Source organism: Anas platyrhynchos, chromosome 5 (genome assembly GCF_047663525.1).
Source record: "Anas platyrhynchos isolate ZD024472 breed Pekin duck chromosome 5, IASCAAS_PekinDuck_T2T, whole genome shotgun sequence".
NCBI lineage: Eukaryota > Metazoa > Chordata > Aves > Anseriformes > Anatidae > Anas > Anas platyrhynchos.
In genome coordinates, this window is record NC_092591.1 from 23,552,675 (window position 1) to 23,569,617 (window position 16,943).

General features: G+C 48.0%; 1 protein-coding gene and 1 long non-coding RNA gene across 19 annotated transcripts in view; one reads left to right on the plus strand and one right to left on the minus strand.

Moving 5' to 3' along the window:
* LOC119717152 (uncharacterized) overlaps nucleotides 1–1,241 on the plus strand; it is a 102,307-nt gene extending 101,066 nt beyond the window's left edge. For all 5 annotated transcript variants that reach the window (XR_011809593.1, XR_005266213.2, XR_011809594.1 and 2 more), the window contains 2 exons: nucleotides 895–982; nucleotides 1,110–1,241. This is a non-coding gene — a long non-coding RNA (uncharacterized lncRNA). The remainder of the gene's footprint in view (nucleotides 1–894; nucleotides 983–1,109) is intronic.
* The window catches only part of ESRRB (estrogen related receptor beta), a 162,022-nt gene continuing 145,415 nt past the window's right edge, over nucleotides 337–16,943 (minus strand). For all 14 annotated transcript variants that reach the window (XM_072038432.1, XM_005013869.6, XM_021268424.4 and 11 more), the window contains 2 exons: nucleotides 11,138–11,407; nucleotides 337–4,801 (listed from right to left, as the gene is read on the minus strand). In XM_072038432.1, coding sequence (XP_071894533.1) covers nucleotides 4,557–4,801; nucleotides 11,138–11,407 — 515 coding nt within the window. In that variant the 3' untranslated portion in view covers nucleotides 337–4,556. The remainder of the gene's footprint in view (nucleotides 4,802–11,137; nucleotides 11,408–16,943) is intronic.

Here is a 16,943-nt window from a genome sequence, read left to right on the forward strand (position 1 = left end):
GGCAGTGCCTGCTGAACCAGCCCTCAGCAATGCTCATCTTACAAAAACTCAGAAGCTTGCTGAGAATTTTTTTTTTTTTGGATATGGGAAAACACCAAAATGAAGGCTTCTACGTGAGAGGCTTGGACTTATTTTCCTTTTCACAGCGTGCAGTGATCAGGCCTTCCCCCACCCCGGCCCCGTCAGTGGGCCTACGTGCCTCCTGAGGGGCAAAATGGATCATGTCCTAAACACAATAAACATTACTCTGTCTGGGTTAGTTTTTACATTTCTGTGTTTTATTTCTTGTTCTGTTTGAAATGACCTGTACCACAAGAATACAATTTATTTCACAGGTTTTTCTTTTTTTTTTTCTTTTTCTTTTTTTTTTTTTTTTTAGGAGCAGATAATAGTTAAGTAGATACTGTTTATGTCACTGACTGTCTATAACTCCCTGCATCATTCTCACAGCCTCTGTCTCCCCAGCTTCCCCATATAAGCCAGCCACAAGATCAAGAGTGGCCTTTGGCCATATGATTGATTATAGCTTGTGGATACAAAGTGGAAGCACTTTTTCTCAGCTCCAGTCGGCAATAAAAGCTCAACAAGTTACATTCTAGGGTCTTTCTCAGTGATTTTCCCCTCTAAGAGCTGCTTACATGTTCCTGGTGCAGCATGTTTTATTTTATACATTTGTTAATTGTTTTAAAAAAAAGATGACAGCTTACAAAGAGAAAAATAATGCCCCCTTAGCGTGAACAATACTGCAAGGTTCTGATCGTTGCAGGGGAGTTTCTTGTAGCTTCACAGTTTTGCTGCAAGGTGTAATGCCCAAGTTTCCCCAGAAACCTAATTCTGTGTGGTATTTTACCCTTTCTTCTAATTGATCCCCATGAGATTCATTTTGCATTACAGGCCAGAGACCGCTGTTCCCAGAGAAGAATGTGCCCAAAAGAGAAGAGCTGGTCACTTGGGAAGAAGTGCCTTTTGCAGAGGCTGACAGGTAGGTGGTTTCTGTTATCCGCGCATGCAAATCAGGGGCTCGAGCTCTTTTACCATCACAGTAGCTGTATGTCGGCTCCATGCTTATTCACCATCACTGATACACTTACCTCGTTCTTTTCTTTCAGTCACAGAGGCCGTTTGTGTCCCAAGGCCCAGACTCTGGCACCTTTTGCCCCACGCAGAAGGACAGCTGTATGGAGCTGACTGTGACTCCCAAGTTACAAACAAATGGTATAAAAAGCACCGACCAGAGCCCAATTCCTGGTTCATGGCTCAAGTACCACATCTCCAGACCTTTTTGTAAGAGGCTATGAGCATTCAAAGAACTAAGCAGTTGCTGAAGCCTCATTTCCTATTTCCAACTGCACTGAGAGAACTACGCTAAGATGCCACCCCTCTCTACAGGCCCAGCTCACCGTGTAGCTGGACATGCCCCTCAGCTGTGGCAGCGTGCTAGTACTAGTGATGCACAGACCAGAATAGCTGGGAAGGGAAGAGGCGCATGGGATTCCTGCACCTGTCTGAAGGGTCTGAGAGACCTGACCTGCTTCCCAATTAAAGATGGTACAAGACTTTGAAGGGTTAAATTTAGACACGTGTTTCTGTCCCAGTTCCTGGGGAGGAGTTTGCATTCCTGGTGTAAAGAGATTAATAAATGTTAATTACTGCCTGGTTCAGGTCCCATCCTATTTCAGACGCAAACATTTCCGAGCCTATTACCTTCAAGCAATGGGGGATAACCAGATGGGCTCCAAGGTTATGCAGCTGTAATGGAGAAAGATGGTCCTGAAAAAAAATATGCATTTGGTATCTTTGTATTGTTCTGCCAACGCAAGAGCTGCCTCCATACCATAGCTCAACTCTAAATAGCCAGCACTGGCTGTGGGCTACAAGCTGATGCAGCAGCTCTCCTTTATAGTCATGCCTGTAGGTTGTTCTCCCTTCTGTTCTGGAAAGCAGGCCCAAATCCAAATTCAATAAAGCTGGAAGAGCCTTTTGCAGCATCACAGAGTGGTTGAGGTCATCTGCTCCACGCCCCCACTTGATCACTTGGGTGACTTAGAGCAGATTGCTCCGGACCATTTATTAAATGACCTTTCCAGCCAGGATCCCACAGAACAGGACTTGCTTCTAGGAGCTTTTGAGCCCACTTTGGGACAGCTGCTTATGCACAGCTGTGAAGCAAGTTCAAACACAAAGTACTGCGGCTGGCCTGAGCGGGACTCGGCTGGGAAGCAACAGTGGTCAAGTGAGTCCCACTTAGAGGGGATCGTGCAGCCCAGCAAACTTGTGAGTATTCGTGCCACAGCCAGAAAGAGTTGCCAGGTTGCAACACATGGCAAGCTGGCTCCAGTGATGGCTTGCATTTCAGTTTGGTCCCTCTCAGTCACAGATGGGTACAGGGATCATCAGCGCAACCAGAAGCTATAATTTTCTCCCCAGCTGCCTCTGGGAGGGAGATGAGGAAGAGAAGCACAAGTATCTGTTCAAAGCACAAGGCCACTGTGTAATTGCTGCTGCAAGCATGAAAACAGTCCCAGCTCCCATGTGCCTTCTGCCCCTTAGGTCTCTGTTGGTTTACTAATGTGCCTGAAGCAAGACCGAATTCCTTTATTGAGTACAAAATGGGTGAGAGCAGCTATGACTGTACAGTGCACGGCGAACTCAGAGGAGATGGAACCGAACTGACTCACGTACCAGGAGTGGGCTGGCTACACGAGCTGAGAGCTCAGTATCAGCAGCCTCAGTCTCTGAGCTAGCCTGACCTTCACACTGCAGCACCGAGAGCCTGCACAGTGACACGTTCTGCTCCAGTAGAAAACAAGCACCCACTGTCTCCCTGATCACACACCTTGACCATCTGGAAGGGTTCCTGCTGGGGCCACAGCACCTGGGCTATCCAGGAAAGGACAGAAGCTTGATGGGAACAGAGGCAGTAGAGGTCGTGGTGTCTCAAATGCAGATCAGAGACTTGCTCGCCTCTCCTGCCATGCCACTGACCACAAAACAGACAATACGTTCAGGTTTCATCAGCTCAGGCTGGCTCAGATCTAAGTGACCAAGAAAATAACATCTCAGAGAATGCAAACAAGCTGCTTTTGTCAGTCACCCAAATTCCCTTCTGCCAACTGGGAATGCAGCAGTTGTGGCTTAGACAGCAGATCTAAACCAAGGCTTGGATGCAGCAGGAACCTTGTTACATGAGAGGAGTAAATAAACATTCCCCCACTTCTTCTCCCACCACCTCGAGGTCAGGTATACAGCTTTTTCCATCAGCAAGAGAACCTCTTAACAGGTCCAGGGACAACCTATGCTAGCTAGCTCTTTTGCTGCTGTTGAGGATAACAGGATGAGGCAGGGGAAGACAGTAGTTGGGATACTGGATTTGGGGGTTCCACACCACCCTCTAAGTTTATTTCCCTAGGCTGTCACAAAAAAAATAAAATAAAAGCAATCTCTTGGGCTCAGGAGCTGCCTCCACGAAAAAGCGGTTCCTTTGATTCCTAACTAGCATTTGGCAATAAGCCTTAGTCTGTGTGGAGGCAAAGATCTATCACTTTAATGAAGTCTAGGAAAGCCCTGGTTCGGGGTGTACTTATACTTGGGCGGTAACCATGCAGACAAAGCCTTGTGTTCTGTGCCACAAGGAACGAGTGGGGAATGGCACTCAGCTGAGCTGAAGAGGCAGGTTTGATACACTACAGGGCGAAAAGTGTGGAAGAATTGTAGTTAGCACCACATAGGAGAGGATGCAGAGATTATCAAGTCAACCCAGCACGAGAGCTTACATTGGGCTCTTCTCTTTCCTTGCCCTCTGGGAAAGGAGACTCGCGCTCTCTCAGGGACGCACATCCTGCCTCTTCAGGGTCCTGTGGGGATTGTGCATGGGAGGGACTAGCCAGGCGTAATGACACACTGTACAAGGTCGCAGAATATCTTACACAGTTAGGAGCATCTTTCCCGGTAAGAAGTGGGGCCTGTATGTACAAGTGTTAGCTGTCGCTAGAGGAGCCCGGGAGGCAGCCGTTGCGATCAGGAGAGGTCCAGTAGTGCCCCTCTCCAAAGGAGCACCCGCCCTATGGTTAGAACCAGAAAGGTGGCGAAGTGAAGGACCCTGGCTGCTTCCCCTTCTATCTAACCCCTCGCAACACCAGCAGATCAAGTTTATATTGACTCTATTCTTCCTCTCTTCCTGCTTTAGTCCCCAGTCCCCCTCCAGCACTGGCGGAGGGAGCTGGGGAGCAGGCGGCCTGGACAGTGCTAAGAGCATCACCGCTCAGAGGGGCCGAGCCCCAGCGACCGCCTCAACAAGTGCAAGAGCATATTCTGGTATTTCCCACAGAGAAAACAAATGAAAAAAAGAGAAACAGGTGACTGATTAAAAGAGTTTCCCCCCTCCTGTACACGAGATTCTGCAGTCACGCCGACAGATAGACATTAAATAATTCTTCCATAATAAATGATTGGAGATAAAAGCCGGCGGTGGCTGCTGCTGCTGTTTGGATTGCTCCATTGTCTGCATCTTTGTTTCTAGTTTGTTCCCCGGCCACTGTCGGCTGGCGCTGGGGCTGTCAGACCTTTGCCTCTAGCATTTCTAGGAAGAGTTTATGCATGGGAACCTTGCCCTGCAGTTTGATGCTGTAGAAGTGCTGCACAGCTTTGGCGGCCGTCTGCCGCAGGAGGGGCAAGGTCAGGAGCAGCTTGCCTGCTCGCCGGGGCTCCTCATTGCGCTGACTCAGCTCGTAGTCCTGCAGGGCTTCGTGGAGAAGGTCCTGGAGTTTCTGCACTGCATCCATGTCCTCTATGTGCATGGAGTCTGGGGGGAGGGAGAAGAGAAAACAAACAGCAAAATCAGACATAAGGAGGGAAACGCGTTACAGTCCTTAAGCTAAAGATGCTTCCTTTATTTTATTGCTTTTCTGGTTTTGTTTTGTAAATGAAAAAAATTTTACTGGGTAAAAACACCTTGCTGGCAGGTGCTGCTGCTCCAAAATTTGGCATGAGCCCCCAGGAGCTGGCCCTAGGAGTGCAGGAACAGTGAGGCTGTTGCTGGGGTTGATGACACCTTGTGCCCCGTGTGCCCACTTCGCTGGTACCCCAAGTCTGTGTGGGGGTCAGCCTGGGGCCTTTGCGACTCACACTTCCACTTGCCCTCCATGCTCCTGCCGGGGAGAGTCACCCTGCAAGGGGCAGCATCTGCTGTGCTGCCACTTGGGAGCAATCTCATTAAGAATAATTAACACTGCTATAGTGCTTCATCTGTCTAAACTGCCTAATTGCCGTGCAGCTGCTCAGGGTGTCAGCAAGACAGAAAAGCCCCAGTAGGTCACAACCGGTGTGCACAGGGGTGTTGCTGGCCCCACCTTTGTGCATATGCCCCTGCTTTCAGAGACTGCCAGCAGCTGCTCGGAGAGCTTCCCGTTTCAGTCCATCACAGAAATCCGTGTGTCCTGCAAGGCCCCTTCCCCCAGGCTGCCAGTCAGATTCCTACAAGCTGCTGAGGGCCTTGCAGAGTGTGCAAGGCTCCCTGGTGTCTCTCTGGGGCAAAGGTAGCTCGTAGTGACCCCATCCAGGGTCAAGCTGAGGTATGTGAGGTGAACACGGGCGAACACAGGCTGCTAAACTCGTGGGTAAGTCCTGATGACAATGGGCAGCACCACCGAGGGGAGAGGTTGTTCTGGAGAAGCTTCCCAAAGACAGCATCGCTGATGGCTTTGCTCCCTTTCATCTCGCTGATACTGGCTTCTTCCTTACAACTCCAACAAGAGCAGGACACACCGTTGCCTTGTCTTCATTGTTCAGAGACTTTTAATCAATATTGAACCTATTGATAAAGATTGCTGCCACAGGGCAACGAATCCAGGAGCAGCAGCAAAGGGATGCTAGAATAAGCACGCGTGCACGCAGAACTGCACCCGTCTGCCCCTCTAGCTGGGCTTTGCAGTGTAACAGGGGGCTGGCTCAGCCCACACACATCCAACACAAATGTGAGGGCTTGGGTTCCTGGGTCTGACAGCAGTGAAGAGGAGGGAAGCTGGCTGAAATGCCCAAATCTCTCTAGAAATATATGTCACCTCTGTGGAGAGCTCAACACAAATTAGAGACTGTGAATTTCATAAAATACATGTACAGTTATATCTACTCATGGTGCATGATTTATGAAGTATTACAACAGTTGAGAAAATATTCTGTCTAGCAAGAAAGCTGTTTAAGAAGCTGTTTAGAAGGACTCCACTAATTAGAGGATATTAAAGGGTTGAACTTCCAAGAAGCCTAGTGAGGAAAAATCATTATCGCTACATTTGCTTTTTGTATCGAAGAGACCAGGCAACAAAGGCCAGAAAAGGGCTGGCAGGTCTTCACAGAGACCTGAGCTAGCCACAAAGGTTAATTTGGAGGAGTAGAGAGGGAGAAGCACGTTGCCAAATCAGTCTGTCGACTTCCCCCAGATAGGCAGCACCTCTGGAGAACTCCCATGCACAATCAGGGGAAGCAAGTGTGCTTCCTTCCAGATGGCAGAGGTGATTTTGGAGATAGAAGCATCAAGAGCTGGAATTTGGAGAGAAACATGCTCCAGCCTTCTTATTTAATGTTTTTTTTCTGGCCAGGGGCACATGGGGGAGAAGTAATCATATCTTATCAGAGCTCACAGAGCCCAGTGGGTGCCAGAGGTACCAAGCAGTTAAGCCATGCTTCAGCTCAAGGTGGGTGCTCTGCTTTTGAGTACTGATGCTGCTGTGCAGTAGACAATGCTTAAGTTGTGCTCTCATGCCACCTAACCTCTGTACAGTGAGACCTCATAGCCCTAAAAAGCTAGGCAGATAGGTGGAGAGAAATTGGGGAAATAAAGATCAAGGCCTGCCTTTCCTCTCTTTCCTGAAAGCAGCTCAGAATTGGCAGCTGACTGCAAAAAATAAAATAACATTGCAGGATTAATTTCCTTGCAATCCATCAATGAGCTGGTGTCAATGGCATTGATAAACTGTTAATTACAAAATCAATAGCTATGAATTTTTACAGCTGCCAGAGCACTGAGGTGCTCTGGAGGCTGCCTGGCCATGTCCCTGAGGGTCAGCAGGCCTAGATGTGAGGCTATATGGCAGGAGCCCTTCTCTCCAGCACCGCTGGCATGGCACATAGGGCAGGCGGGAGACTGGACAAGGCCTGCTGCCTCCTCACCTGACTCTCTTCTTGCAGCTTCTGGCAGGAGGAGGAAGAACCTACGAGGACCCATTAATGTAGAATTTGCTACACATCCCCTTGCTAGATCCACATCTTGTTCACTCCATCTCAGCATTAAATGTACTGGCAAAGAAAAAAAAGGTGGGGGCAGGGGATAACGTTTCCCCCTGGCCATTTTAGGTTGTCCTTAACTGAACATGTGCTGAGGGCTCTTCAAAACACAGGTTGATCAATTTGTATTCTTGAGGCAAGAGGACCTAGAAATGTTTAAGATGAGGCTGCTGTCTCTGAAGGGTAACAGGGTAAGTCTATAGCATGCTTACTGTGTCAAAAAATGGGTGATGATCACACTGTTGGAACATGCTTGCTGCTCTGGGCATTAAGAATTCATTTCTCAGCTCTCTGAAATGCACCTGGTAAAGACAGTCTTTGCTTGGATTCTCTCACCCACCAGGTGAGCCCTGGTGGCATTTCACTGAGGATTTAGAGATCAGCCACAGCCCTGGCAGGGCGGCTCCTTCAAACCAATGCCTGCCCTATTGTCGGTTTCTCCTCTAGCGAGGAGTGAGTGAGCTGCCCCTTCTGGTTCCATTTGCTTTAATTACTAGAAACAAAGGGTCAACGTACAACGAAGAGAGGAAAGTCCCGAGAAGCTGGATTACATGAGCAATTACACCCAGAAGGGATAGGGAAAATTCAGGAATTTACCTAGATGGAAGGCAAGCAGCAGAAGGCAGGTCTAGGCAGCACAGGTGCTAATCTAAGAGTTCAGCTTTAAACCCTGCCTCTGACCCAGGGGAGTTATGGACTAGCCCTGAGGTAGTCTGCATTCTTAATGGTTTAGGAGTCAGCTGTTTGCATGCAAGCAAATACATGCAGGCTCTGCAAGTTTATTCCATGTCAAAAATACATTGAGAATAATAACATATTAAAAGAATGCAGGGTTGAATGTGAAGGTTATATTATAAAAATACAGCTTGCGCTATCTAGCTTCCTTGTACATGTGCCGAAAGGCTCTAGCTGCATGAAAAACAAGATCTCATGTTTTACTTTCAGTAGCAATACGATAACAAAGCAGGATTGTTGTGGCTTATGCTCCTACAGAACCGCACTTCTACCTGCACCAGAACAAACCGGTGAAGTCAGAGCGGCTCTTCCCATCCAGCTGAGGACATGCAGTGGCCTGTGCCTCCTGACCCTTACCTCGGTTTCTTTATTCCACAAAGCTGGAAGCAGAACCCTGAAGCAGCTGATAAGTGTTGTTTTTTTGCTCTGTCATTGCTCAGTGTTCCTCCACTCCTGATACAGACCATCCCATAAGCCTTACACTGGGCTTAGTCCTGAGAGCAAAGTGAGCAACACCAGCAGAGTGCTTCCGTTGCACTGTGAAGAGCTTGATAGCATCAAGGCTGGGGTCCTACAACAGCTCTGCTCATAGCATGAGCCAGATAAGTGTCCCAGTATGGCTCTTCTGTCACCCTGTCACTGCACTGAGGAGCCCTTCTCCTTGTTCAGTCCTTGTGACCTTCCTGGTAGACAGGAGGCAGTTTTTTTTTTTTTTAACAAGAGTTGATTACATAGCCAAAAGCCACCGTCCCACAATCGAGAGAGGCCAGCCTTGGCCATCTGCCCATCCTGGTTCAGTGGCAAAGTGAAGGCAGCAATTAGAGGTAAAAAAAAAAAAAAAAAAGCAATATATGAGAAATTGAAAAAGGGAACTAGATAGCAATTTATATGAATCAGAAGTTATGAAGTGTAGAAAATCGATAAGGGAAGTGAAGGACATTGGAAGAAAATCCAGGGCTGAAAGGGATAAGGACTCCTCAATAAAGAAGAGTTTTATAAATATTTAAGAAAAACAATCATTTGTAGGGGTGCTCTTTTCTGATGGAGATGATTAAACTATTAACAGAATGGGGAGACAGAAGTCCTCGGTGAGTATTTCTGTCCTGAGCTTAGAAAAAAGAAGTGTTATGTACCTGTCTTACATGAAATGAAGATCATCAAATCATAGAATAATGACAATGAAGACTCCTTAGTCTGTTGTTTATGCAAGAAGATACTAGACATCTGTTAGGTACAAACTTCACAGAAATCAGCAGACCTTGCTTTAAGAGATCTAAAATTGCTGGTGAAGGCTCGTCTAGGGCAGATTAATGATGAACAAGTCTTGGTATTTTTGAGAAATTCAAAATGGCTGGAGAAGTTCTAACGATGCATATACTTTCCTGGGTCCTGTTCGATAATTGCCATGGTAGCCTGGTGTGAACCAGAGCAAATAAAGGAAAAAGAAATGTGATGTTCAATTAAGACTTAAAAGATGGTATTACAACTACTGCCAGTCAACAGAATACTTTGGAATAAAGGTCTTGTCAAACAAACCTGATTTCATTCTCTGATGAGATTACAAGTTTGGTTGATAAAGTTAACTGCATAGATATAATAGACTTAGGCTTTTATAAGGCACTTGGCTTAGCACCACAGGACATTCTCATTAAAAAATTAGCACTGTGCAATACCAATAAAGCACACTTTCAATTGATTAGTGAACTGGCTAGATGACAGATTTCAAAGTAGCTATCAGTGGTGAATCATCCCTGAAGGAGGAGTTTTCTAGTAGAAATCCACAGGGATCAGTAAAAAAAACAGATGCTACCCAACATTTTTATCAATGATCTGTAAGTGATTTCTTTCTTTCCTTTTTTTTTTTTTTTTTTTTTTCCTTTCAAATTGCTGCTAAGATGTGTGGAAGACAAGGAGGAACAGAAGGCTGTAAAATAGGCAGGATAGAGCAGCCTCACAGAGTGCTCTGGACACTTGAAGTAACACATCTATAGGCAAGAAATGCAGCTATGGGACAGGAACTGTATCATGTCAAGCTGTAAGGTCTAAAGGACCTGGGATCACAGGAGGCAGCTCAGAAAAGATCAGTATGTGGAGGATGAACTCAGGCAAAATCACATTAGGAATATGGTACCTTTTTTTTTTTTTTATATAATTGAGGGAACAATTTATTTCTAGAGTCAGCTATCATGAAAGATTTCAATTACCCACTTTATCTTTCTGGAAGATGGCTTTAGCTGAGCACAGAAACTGGACTCAGTGCTGACCTGCAAGGGTGAATTCTGTTGAAAGTTCGGCGAGATGTGAGACAGTGAGACTCCGGGGATGTAGAGGGAGCCCTCGTCACACGGTAGCTTCAGCCAGCTTCCCTTTGGAAGGGACTCCTGAGCAAATATGTGTCTGGCTGTTGTGCAACAGCAGCACAGCACGCAGCACCTCTCGTGTCTCCCACAGGCACAGGCTTCCAGCCTGCTGGCCTGAGAGCTGTGACCTTCCCCACACTAACATGGAGGCACTGGGCTGAGGGCCCTGGCCTTTCTCATCCTTTTCCCAAGAAGAAATAGCACAGTCACAGCAGACTTTTGCCAGCACATCTTATTCTCTGTCATCCAGATGGAAGGGACCCGGGGGGTGGGTGGGATTGAGTGCTTGTTGTCACCGAACATTTCCAGGACCAGACCAGGCAGTCCCAACCCAACAGGGTTCTTTTTTTGGGGGGTGGGATGGTGGGATTTAAAACTGGGACCAGGGTGTCCCTGTTTGTTGTAACTGACCAACACTACTTAGCTGAATGCATGCTTGGCCTAAATTCCCTTATCTGAGCTCACGGCACACGGCCCTTCTCTTAGGGCCAGAAGCCAGCAGCCAGCCCAACCCTGGCTGGTCCCACTTCCTAATACAGACACAGATTGCAACTGGGGCTGTAGTGGCAGCAAGCAGTACTTTTCCCTCCTTTTCAGCTTGGAGCCTCCATCTCTCTCCTGTCTGTGGACAGAGGAACTTTGGGGATGCTGTATGACACGGGCAGAGCACCATCTCGGGCACTGGGCCCTAGATTGCTCCCAGGTCAGATAACAGCACGGGCTTTAACTCCCTGATCGTGAGGCTGCCTGAGCCAGGGCTGTACCTGAATTGGCGAGGGCCAGAGCTTTGAGCGTGACAAACTCCTCCTTTTCCACCTTGAGCTTCTTGTAGCGGCGCACCAGTTGTAGGATGGCCAGGTAGAGCTCCAGCAGCCCCGTCAGACGAGAGTGTTCTTCGTCCATGATGTAGTCCTCAGCATAGACAAGCTTGTCCTCGTACGGCAGGGAGCGGTACACAATGCCCAGGATGAGGATTTCCATCCAGGCGCTCTGCAGGAGGCTCATCTGGTCCCCAAGGGAGAGATTGGAGAACCCTGAGAGGGCAAAAGACAGCCAGGGTCACAGGGGTGTACAGCAAAGCCTCTAGGAGCCTGGGCTCCTTAATTTCCTTGGGATTCATCCCAAGAACTCTCCCCCACTGGCCACTCTCAAAACAAGGCTTACTGAAGCAACCTCTGTCTGTCTGGCAATCAGCACATGCAGAATATGGCAACCCAAGGCTAATGATAACCTCTTTTTAGTGAATTCTACCTCTCCTAATGCAGCAGCTGTTTCATACCACATTTTCCTGCTCACTGTTCCTCCACAGTTTTGTACTGCAGCCTATTTAGTCTCCCCAGCTGAACCAAAGAGCAGAGCAGAGCTCCAGAGAGCAGAAAAGAGGGATCTGATGGGATAGGAGGAAATGACACGGGCCTGAATTTCAAGCACAGCATAATCTCATTCAGCCAACATGAGAAAAGGTCCCACCACAACAGAGCACTGAAGAGTCAAAAGCTGAATTTATCTGTGAACAGAATCCTCTTCCACTTGTCACCACTCCCTGAGCTCCATCAGCTTTCTGCCCCTCACAGCCAACAATCCTACGCAGCATAAAAAGACCTTTGTGGTGCTATTCAAGTACCTAAAACACTGCCAGAAACCGTAGCAATGGAACAAGCAGCCAGCAGTGAAGCAAGGCAACCTCCCCAGATACAGAAAGAGCAATCACAGTCTGGACATCGACAGTGACAGCCCCGGAGCCCTGCTGGCAGTGCTGAGAAAGTGGAGAAGCTGGAACAGAGAAGTCCTGTCTGTCCTGAGGGGAAAGGGATAACAACAACAAAAAAAAAAGTGCACAGGAAGGAAAGCTGTATCCGTTCTGTCCTCTGTACCAGGCATGTGAGAAGGCCAGACCACAAAAGACCCTAGGAGGCAGGCACTGTACACAGCCATCACAAACAGAGATGTGTTGGTCCCCTCTAGGCAGCTCCTGTCCACCGCTGACAGGCAGGAGCTGTGCTTTTTGGCAGCTCCTGGTGTCTAAAGGTTCCCAGGGCTGTGGGAGAACAGGACACCCCCAGCTGTGCTCCACTCGCCTCCCCTGCCAGTTTTAACCCCAATGCTTATTAAACCTTGGGGCTCACGCTCTTCGAGAGGCCTGGCAGCTCATTAGCTGCTGTCCCCAGGAGCCTCCCAGCCCTGCTCACTGCGTGCTAGGCCCAGCAGGACGCGTCTGTCCCACAGCCCTCCCTGCTCACAGTCCTTGGCCCCACATCGGGGCCTAGGTAGCCAGCCACCATGATGATCATTTGATTTCTCTTGTTATCAAGTTGGCAATTAACAAAAGAGCTGATGATTGCTATATTGACTGGCTGTGGGTTCTCTTTTTCTATCTGCACTATCTCAGCCGGGGAAGGGAAGGCAGAAGGGTGGGTTAGTGGTATTTATTTATCACTGCGCCATGTTTTGTGTTTGTGTTGCCAGGGGAAGCAAAGGGTGATAATGGCCTGGCAGCCCTTGGACATCCAATTTCCCTTATCAGGCCACTGAATAGAAAAGAGGCCCCAGGCCACATTAATTAACAGATACCAATCAGCTGTCACGTGTTGTGTGTGCAAGGTCTGAGGGGAGCAGTGGGTGGGAGGGAAGAATCAATAAACCACTGGGGAGGAGAGCCAGAGGGAACAGCTAAAGAGGAGTCCAGGCTACTGGGGAGAAGAGCTGCACATCCAGCTCCATGGCTGTGAGACTGATCCTGGTGCAGCACAGCCCGTGCTCCACGTAGCCCTGCACCTGGTGAGGATGCGAGTGCTGCAGCAGTGCTGACCTCCTCCTTCACCTCAGCCTCCTGCAGGCAGTGCTGTGCTCTTGTGCTGCTCCTGAATGCAGCTCTCCTGACCGAGTCCAGGAGCAGGCTGATGCAGCTCTCAGGCTTGGGATCCTGTATCCTCACGTCTCCTTGCTGCACAGGGATCTGATGGAATCGGCCCTGACACAGGGAAAGCACCTGGAATCTGTACCCTGCAGCCAGCCAAAAGCAGTCCTCCGGGCACCTATCTCCTAGTGCTGACCACGGAGAACAGCCCAGCATTGAGGCTGCTGCCTTAAGTCCAGTTTCTGGGTCAGTGGCCGTTCTGCACCGTCATTACCCATCTGGGTTACAAGGGGGGTTATGCCATCGCCTCAGCACAGCCTGCCAACAAAATTTGTAAAAGATTGTGAAACAGTGAGGTAGTGCAGGGAGAGGATCCAGGACAGACATGACTCACGCATTTCTGCTAGAGAATAAAAAGTGGAAAGTTTTTACTTAACCCAAGCAGTAGCCTGTACACCCAGCATCTCTGTGAATCATTCCTTCCCAGATGTAGTTATGGCAGACAGGGAACTGCACAGCAGAGACCGTGCTTTACCTGTGCCAAGGAGGACAGAAGAGCCAGCTGCAATTGCCCTGCCCACCTGGCAAAGCCCCCTGCCAGCAGCAGTCTCAGGTGGCCAGTGACTCCAGTATCAGCAGGTAGGCATGAGGGAGGGAGTGCTGCAGTGACAGCCCTGGATTTGAAACACGTAGCAGAATTGGGACCCTCCTCTTCCAGCGTTTTCACAAGTAGAATGCAAGTGCTGGAGGCCTGTGCTGTACTATATTGCACTCTGCACAAACAAGGGAAGATCAGGTAACGTGGGGTCTCCCAGGGTATAAAACTTGGGATCTGAAATGATAAATGCTAATTTCACCTGGCCAAAATCACAGGCTTGCTATCATGGGTTTGTCACACTGGAGAACCTCCAGCTGTGAAATTCAAGGGCCTTGCCATCATCTTACAGCTTTCAGAAATTGCTAACAATCCAGCTCTTTTGCATTCCTGAGCTATTTGATGGCACAGCATCCAGAACTTGCCCTTAATATGTTTCTTGCTTTTTATTCTTGCTGCAGGTCTTATCCTGAAAGATGCTGAATACTCCACAGGCATCAGGAGAAGCCCGAGAAAGTATTTCAGGACGCAGAGCCTCCATCTCCAGCACAGAGCTGCGTGAATGTTTCCCTCCTTCCCAGGTGCAGGTTGAGCAAAGCTGCTTTATTTGCAGCAGCTGATGTGACATTCATTCTTTTTCTTTTTTTTTTTTTTTTTTTTTTCAGTGGTTTGGCAATGGGAGCTCCCAGAATTACAAAAAAAAAAAGTCACATAATTTGTGGCAAGTGGAGTTCATAATCTGTTAATTTATTATCATTTCTGTCATCCTGGAGGGCCATTAGCAGAGGTAATAAAGGGAGATGTAATTATAGGATCTGAGGCCACTCCAGACACAGCTGCTGTCACTCCACTTGCCATATTTCATTCCGTGCTAGTACTACCATCTTCCTAGTGAGAACAGCACAACAGCTACCCTGGGAGAGCCTTCATCGTCACCCCTCGAGAGGAGTCTTGTCTCCCTGCATCAAGGCATGCAGAGAAGGTAGATGTTGTTCAAAGACAATTAGCACAGGGGAAGGGGGAGTAGCGGGGAGGGAGCCTCCTACAGAAGTGTACAACTCTGTACTGGCTAAGTGTGGCTTTTGAGCTAATAGCTAATAAGGCTATTGAGCTAATACCACTTGCTGAACACCATTAAATCATGCTTCCTTGTTATCATAGGAGAGGGACTTACTTAAGCTTCACTGATTTTATTTGCTAACACTTGAGGCAGAAGTTTGTGCCAACATCTGGGATCCTGAAGGGTTGGCGTGACTTTAACATCACGCAGTGCTTTACTAATTCCAGTGTGAGCACAAGGCAGGGATATATGATTTTTGTTCCTTTCTCAGTGCTCTCTGTGTCCAACACACAGGAAGCAGTGTCTGTTTTTTCTCAAAATCTTTGAAAGGCAGAAAGAAATACAGGGCATGCATAATCCAGACACCTGGCAGCCTCCTGGCCCTGCCCTGCTCTGCCCCCTTGCTGCCTAACTCAGTAAGTTTCGTACTTGTTTCAGAACTATAGGGTACTTTGTTCCATTTTTATGAACTGTCTTTTATTATGTCTGATTCTTGGTACTGCTCCCTTGTGTAACAGCCCCTGAGCTCTCTCCTGGATACACAGTTGTGTTATGATACTGCCCCTGGTCTGAGCTGTGCCAGGCTGATGGCTGTTACCGTGTTGCAGGGGCTTTGACAGGAAAGGAAAATACAGAGAGAAAACTGAGATGATGGCAGGTGTGTCCTGCCTTTCAGAAAGGAGAAGAGAAGTCCTTTTCAAAGTGCAGGAGTCCTACTGTACTCCCATTCTGGGAAAATGATTATGGCAAACTCTATAGGAGCTTGGAGCTGAACATCCCACACTTATCCCACAGCTGTAAGCAAGGGAGCTTCAGCAGGGCACCCTGCACAAACAGAAATGGCCAAGGTTAGAGGAACAGACAGCAACACCTTACTGGATGGCCGTAGTGGATGACTGAACTGCATTAAAACCACTCCTGTTAACACCCCAAGTACTGGGTTAGTAGAGCAATCCGGGCTGAGTTCCCTAATCGCCACTGTAACCCCACTTGTGATGACTCAGCCCCAGATGGATTCCAGCACTAGCAATGGGTGTAATCCCCGCAGATCTCATGTAAGAAGGGCACCACTGATATTAACCTCTAGTCAGAAACACTGCCCTCAGAAAGTTTCTTCAGACTTTACAGTCCTGCTACGGACTTATTCCGTATAGCCCAGAATACCACTGACCTTTTAGTCACAGGAGAAATATTCACACTGAGAAAGAAGGAGCAGCCATCAAAGAGAAAAAGAGGGGTGACAAAAAGAAGTAGGAGAACTGAACTGTCTGCTCACTCATGCTAAGATGCCTCACCAACAAGAGCTTAAAGCCAAGAAGCAAAGTCTGAATCCATCTCCCCAGAACCTCCTTGAGGCTCATGTCTGCTCCTTGTGCCTGGGCCCAGCCTATCTGCAGGTGTGAGACGCTGGTGCTATGTCACTCAATTGCACAGGCACACTCAATTGGATACAGACAGCAAGCCTTCAGAGGCCAGTCACATTGCCAATAAGTTGTCCTCATTATTTTTCAGCACAGAAGCCTGGAGATTCATTGACAATAGTGAGTATGTCCTCCATCCCAATGGGACGTGTTCTGTGATGAACCCAGTATGAAGAAAGCTTTCCTGAGTCTGGGGGCAAGAATGCCCACTACAGACAGGGTGGGTACCTGCCTTGTCATTAGCACTGAAGTCTGGTCACTATTGTAACATTTATTCATCTATAGGCACAACACACCCAGCACTTATTAATGCAGTTCAAAACCTCTAGAGTCCAGCATTCCAAGGGCTGTTCCCCAAGGGCTTTCTCTGTGCCACTCAATATCAAGTATCACGAAGAACTTTACTATAGCCTCTCAAAGCCTACTGCATAACCCCAGGGCACACACACACACAATCATCAAATTATGCACTTGCACCAGGGGCTATAGTGGAGTTTGTTTCCCATGAAAGCCCACCACAAGCAGTTTTCTGGGACAGTAATTTCCATCCATCACTATACATAAAAATCCTACTTGCAGACAAACTGATAAGCACAGTGATAAATAATAGCTCCCTTTGCTGTTCATGCTTAGGCCT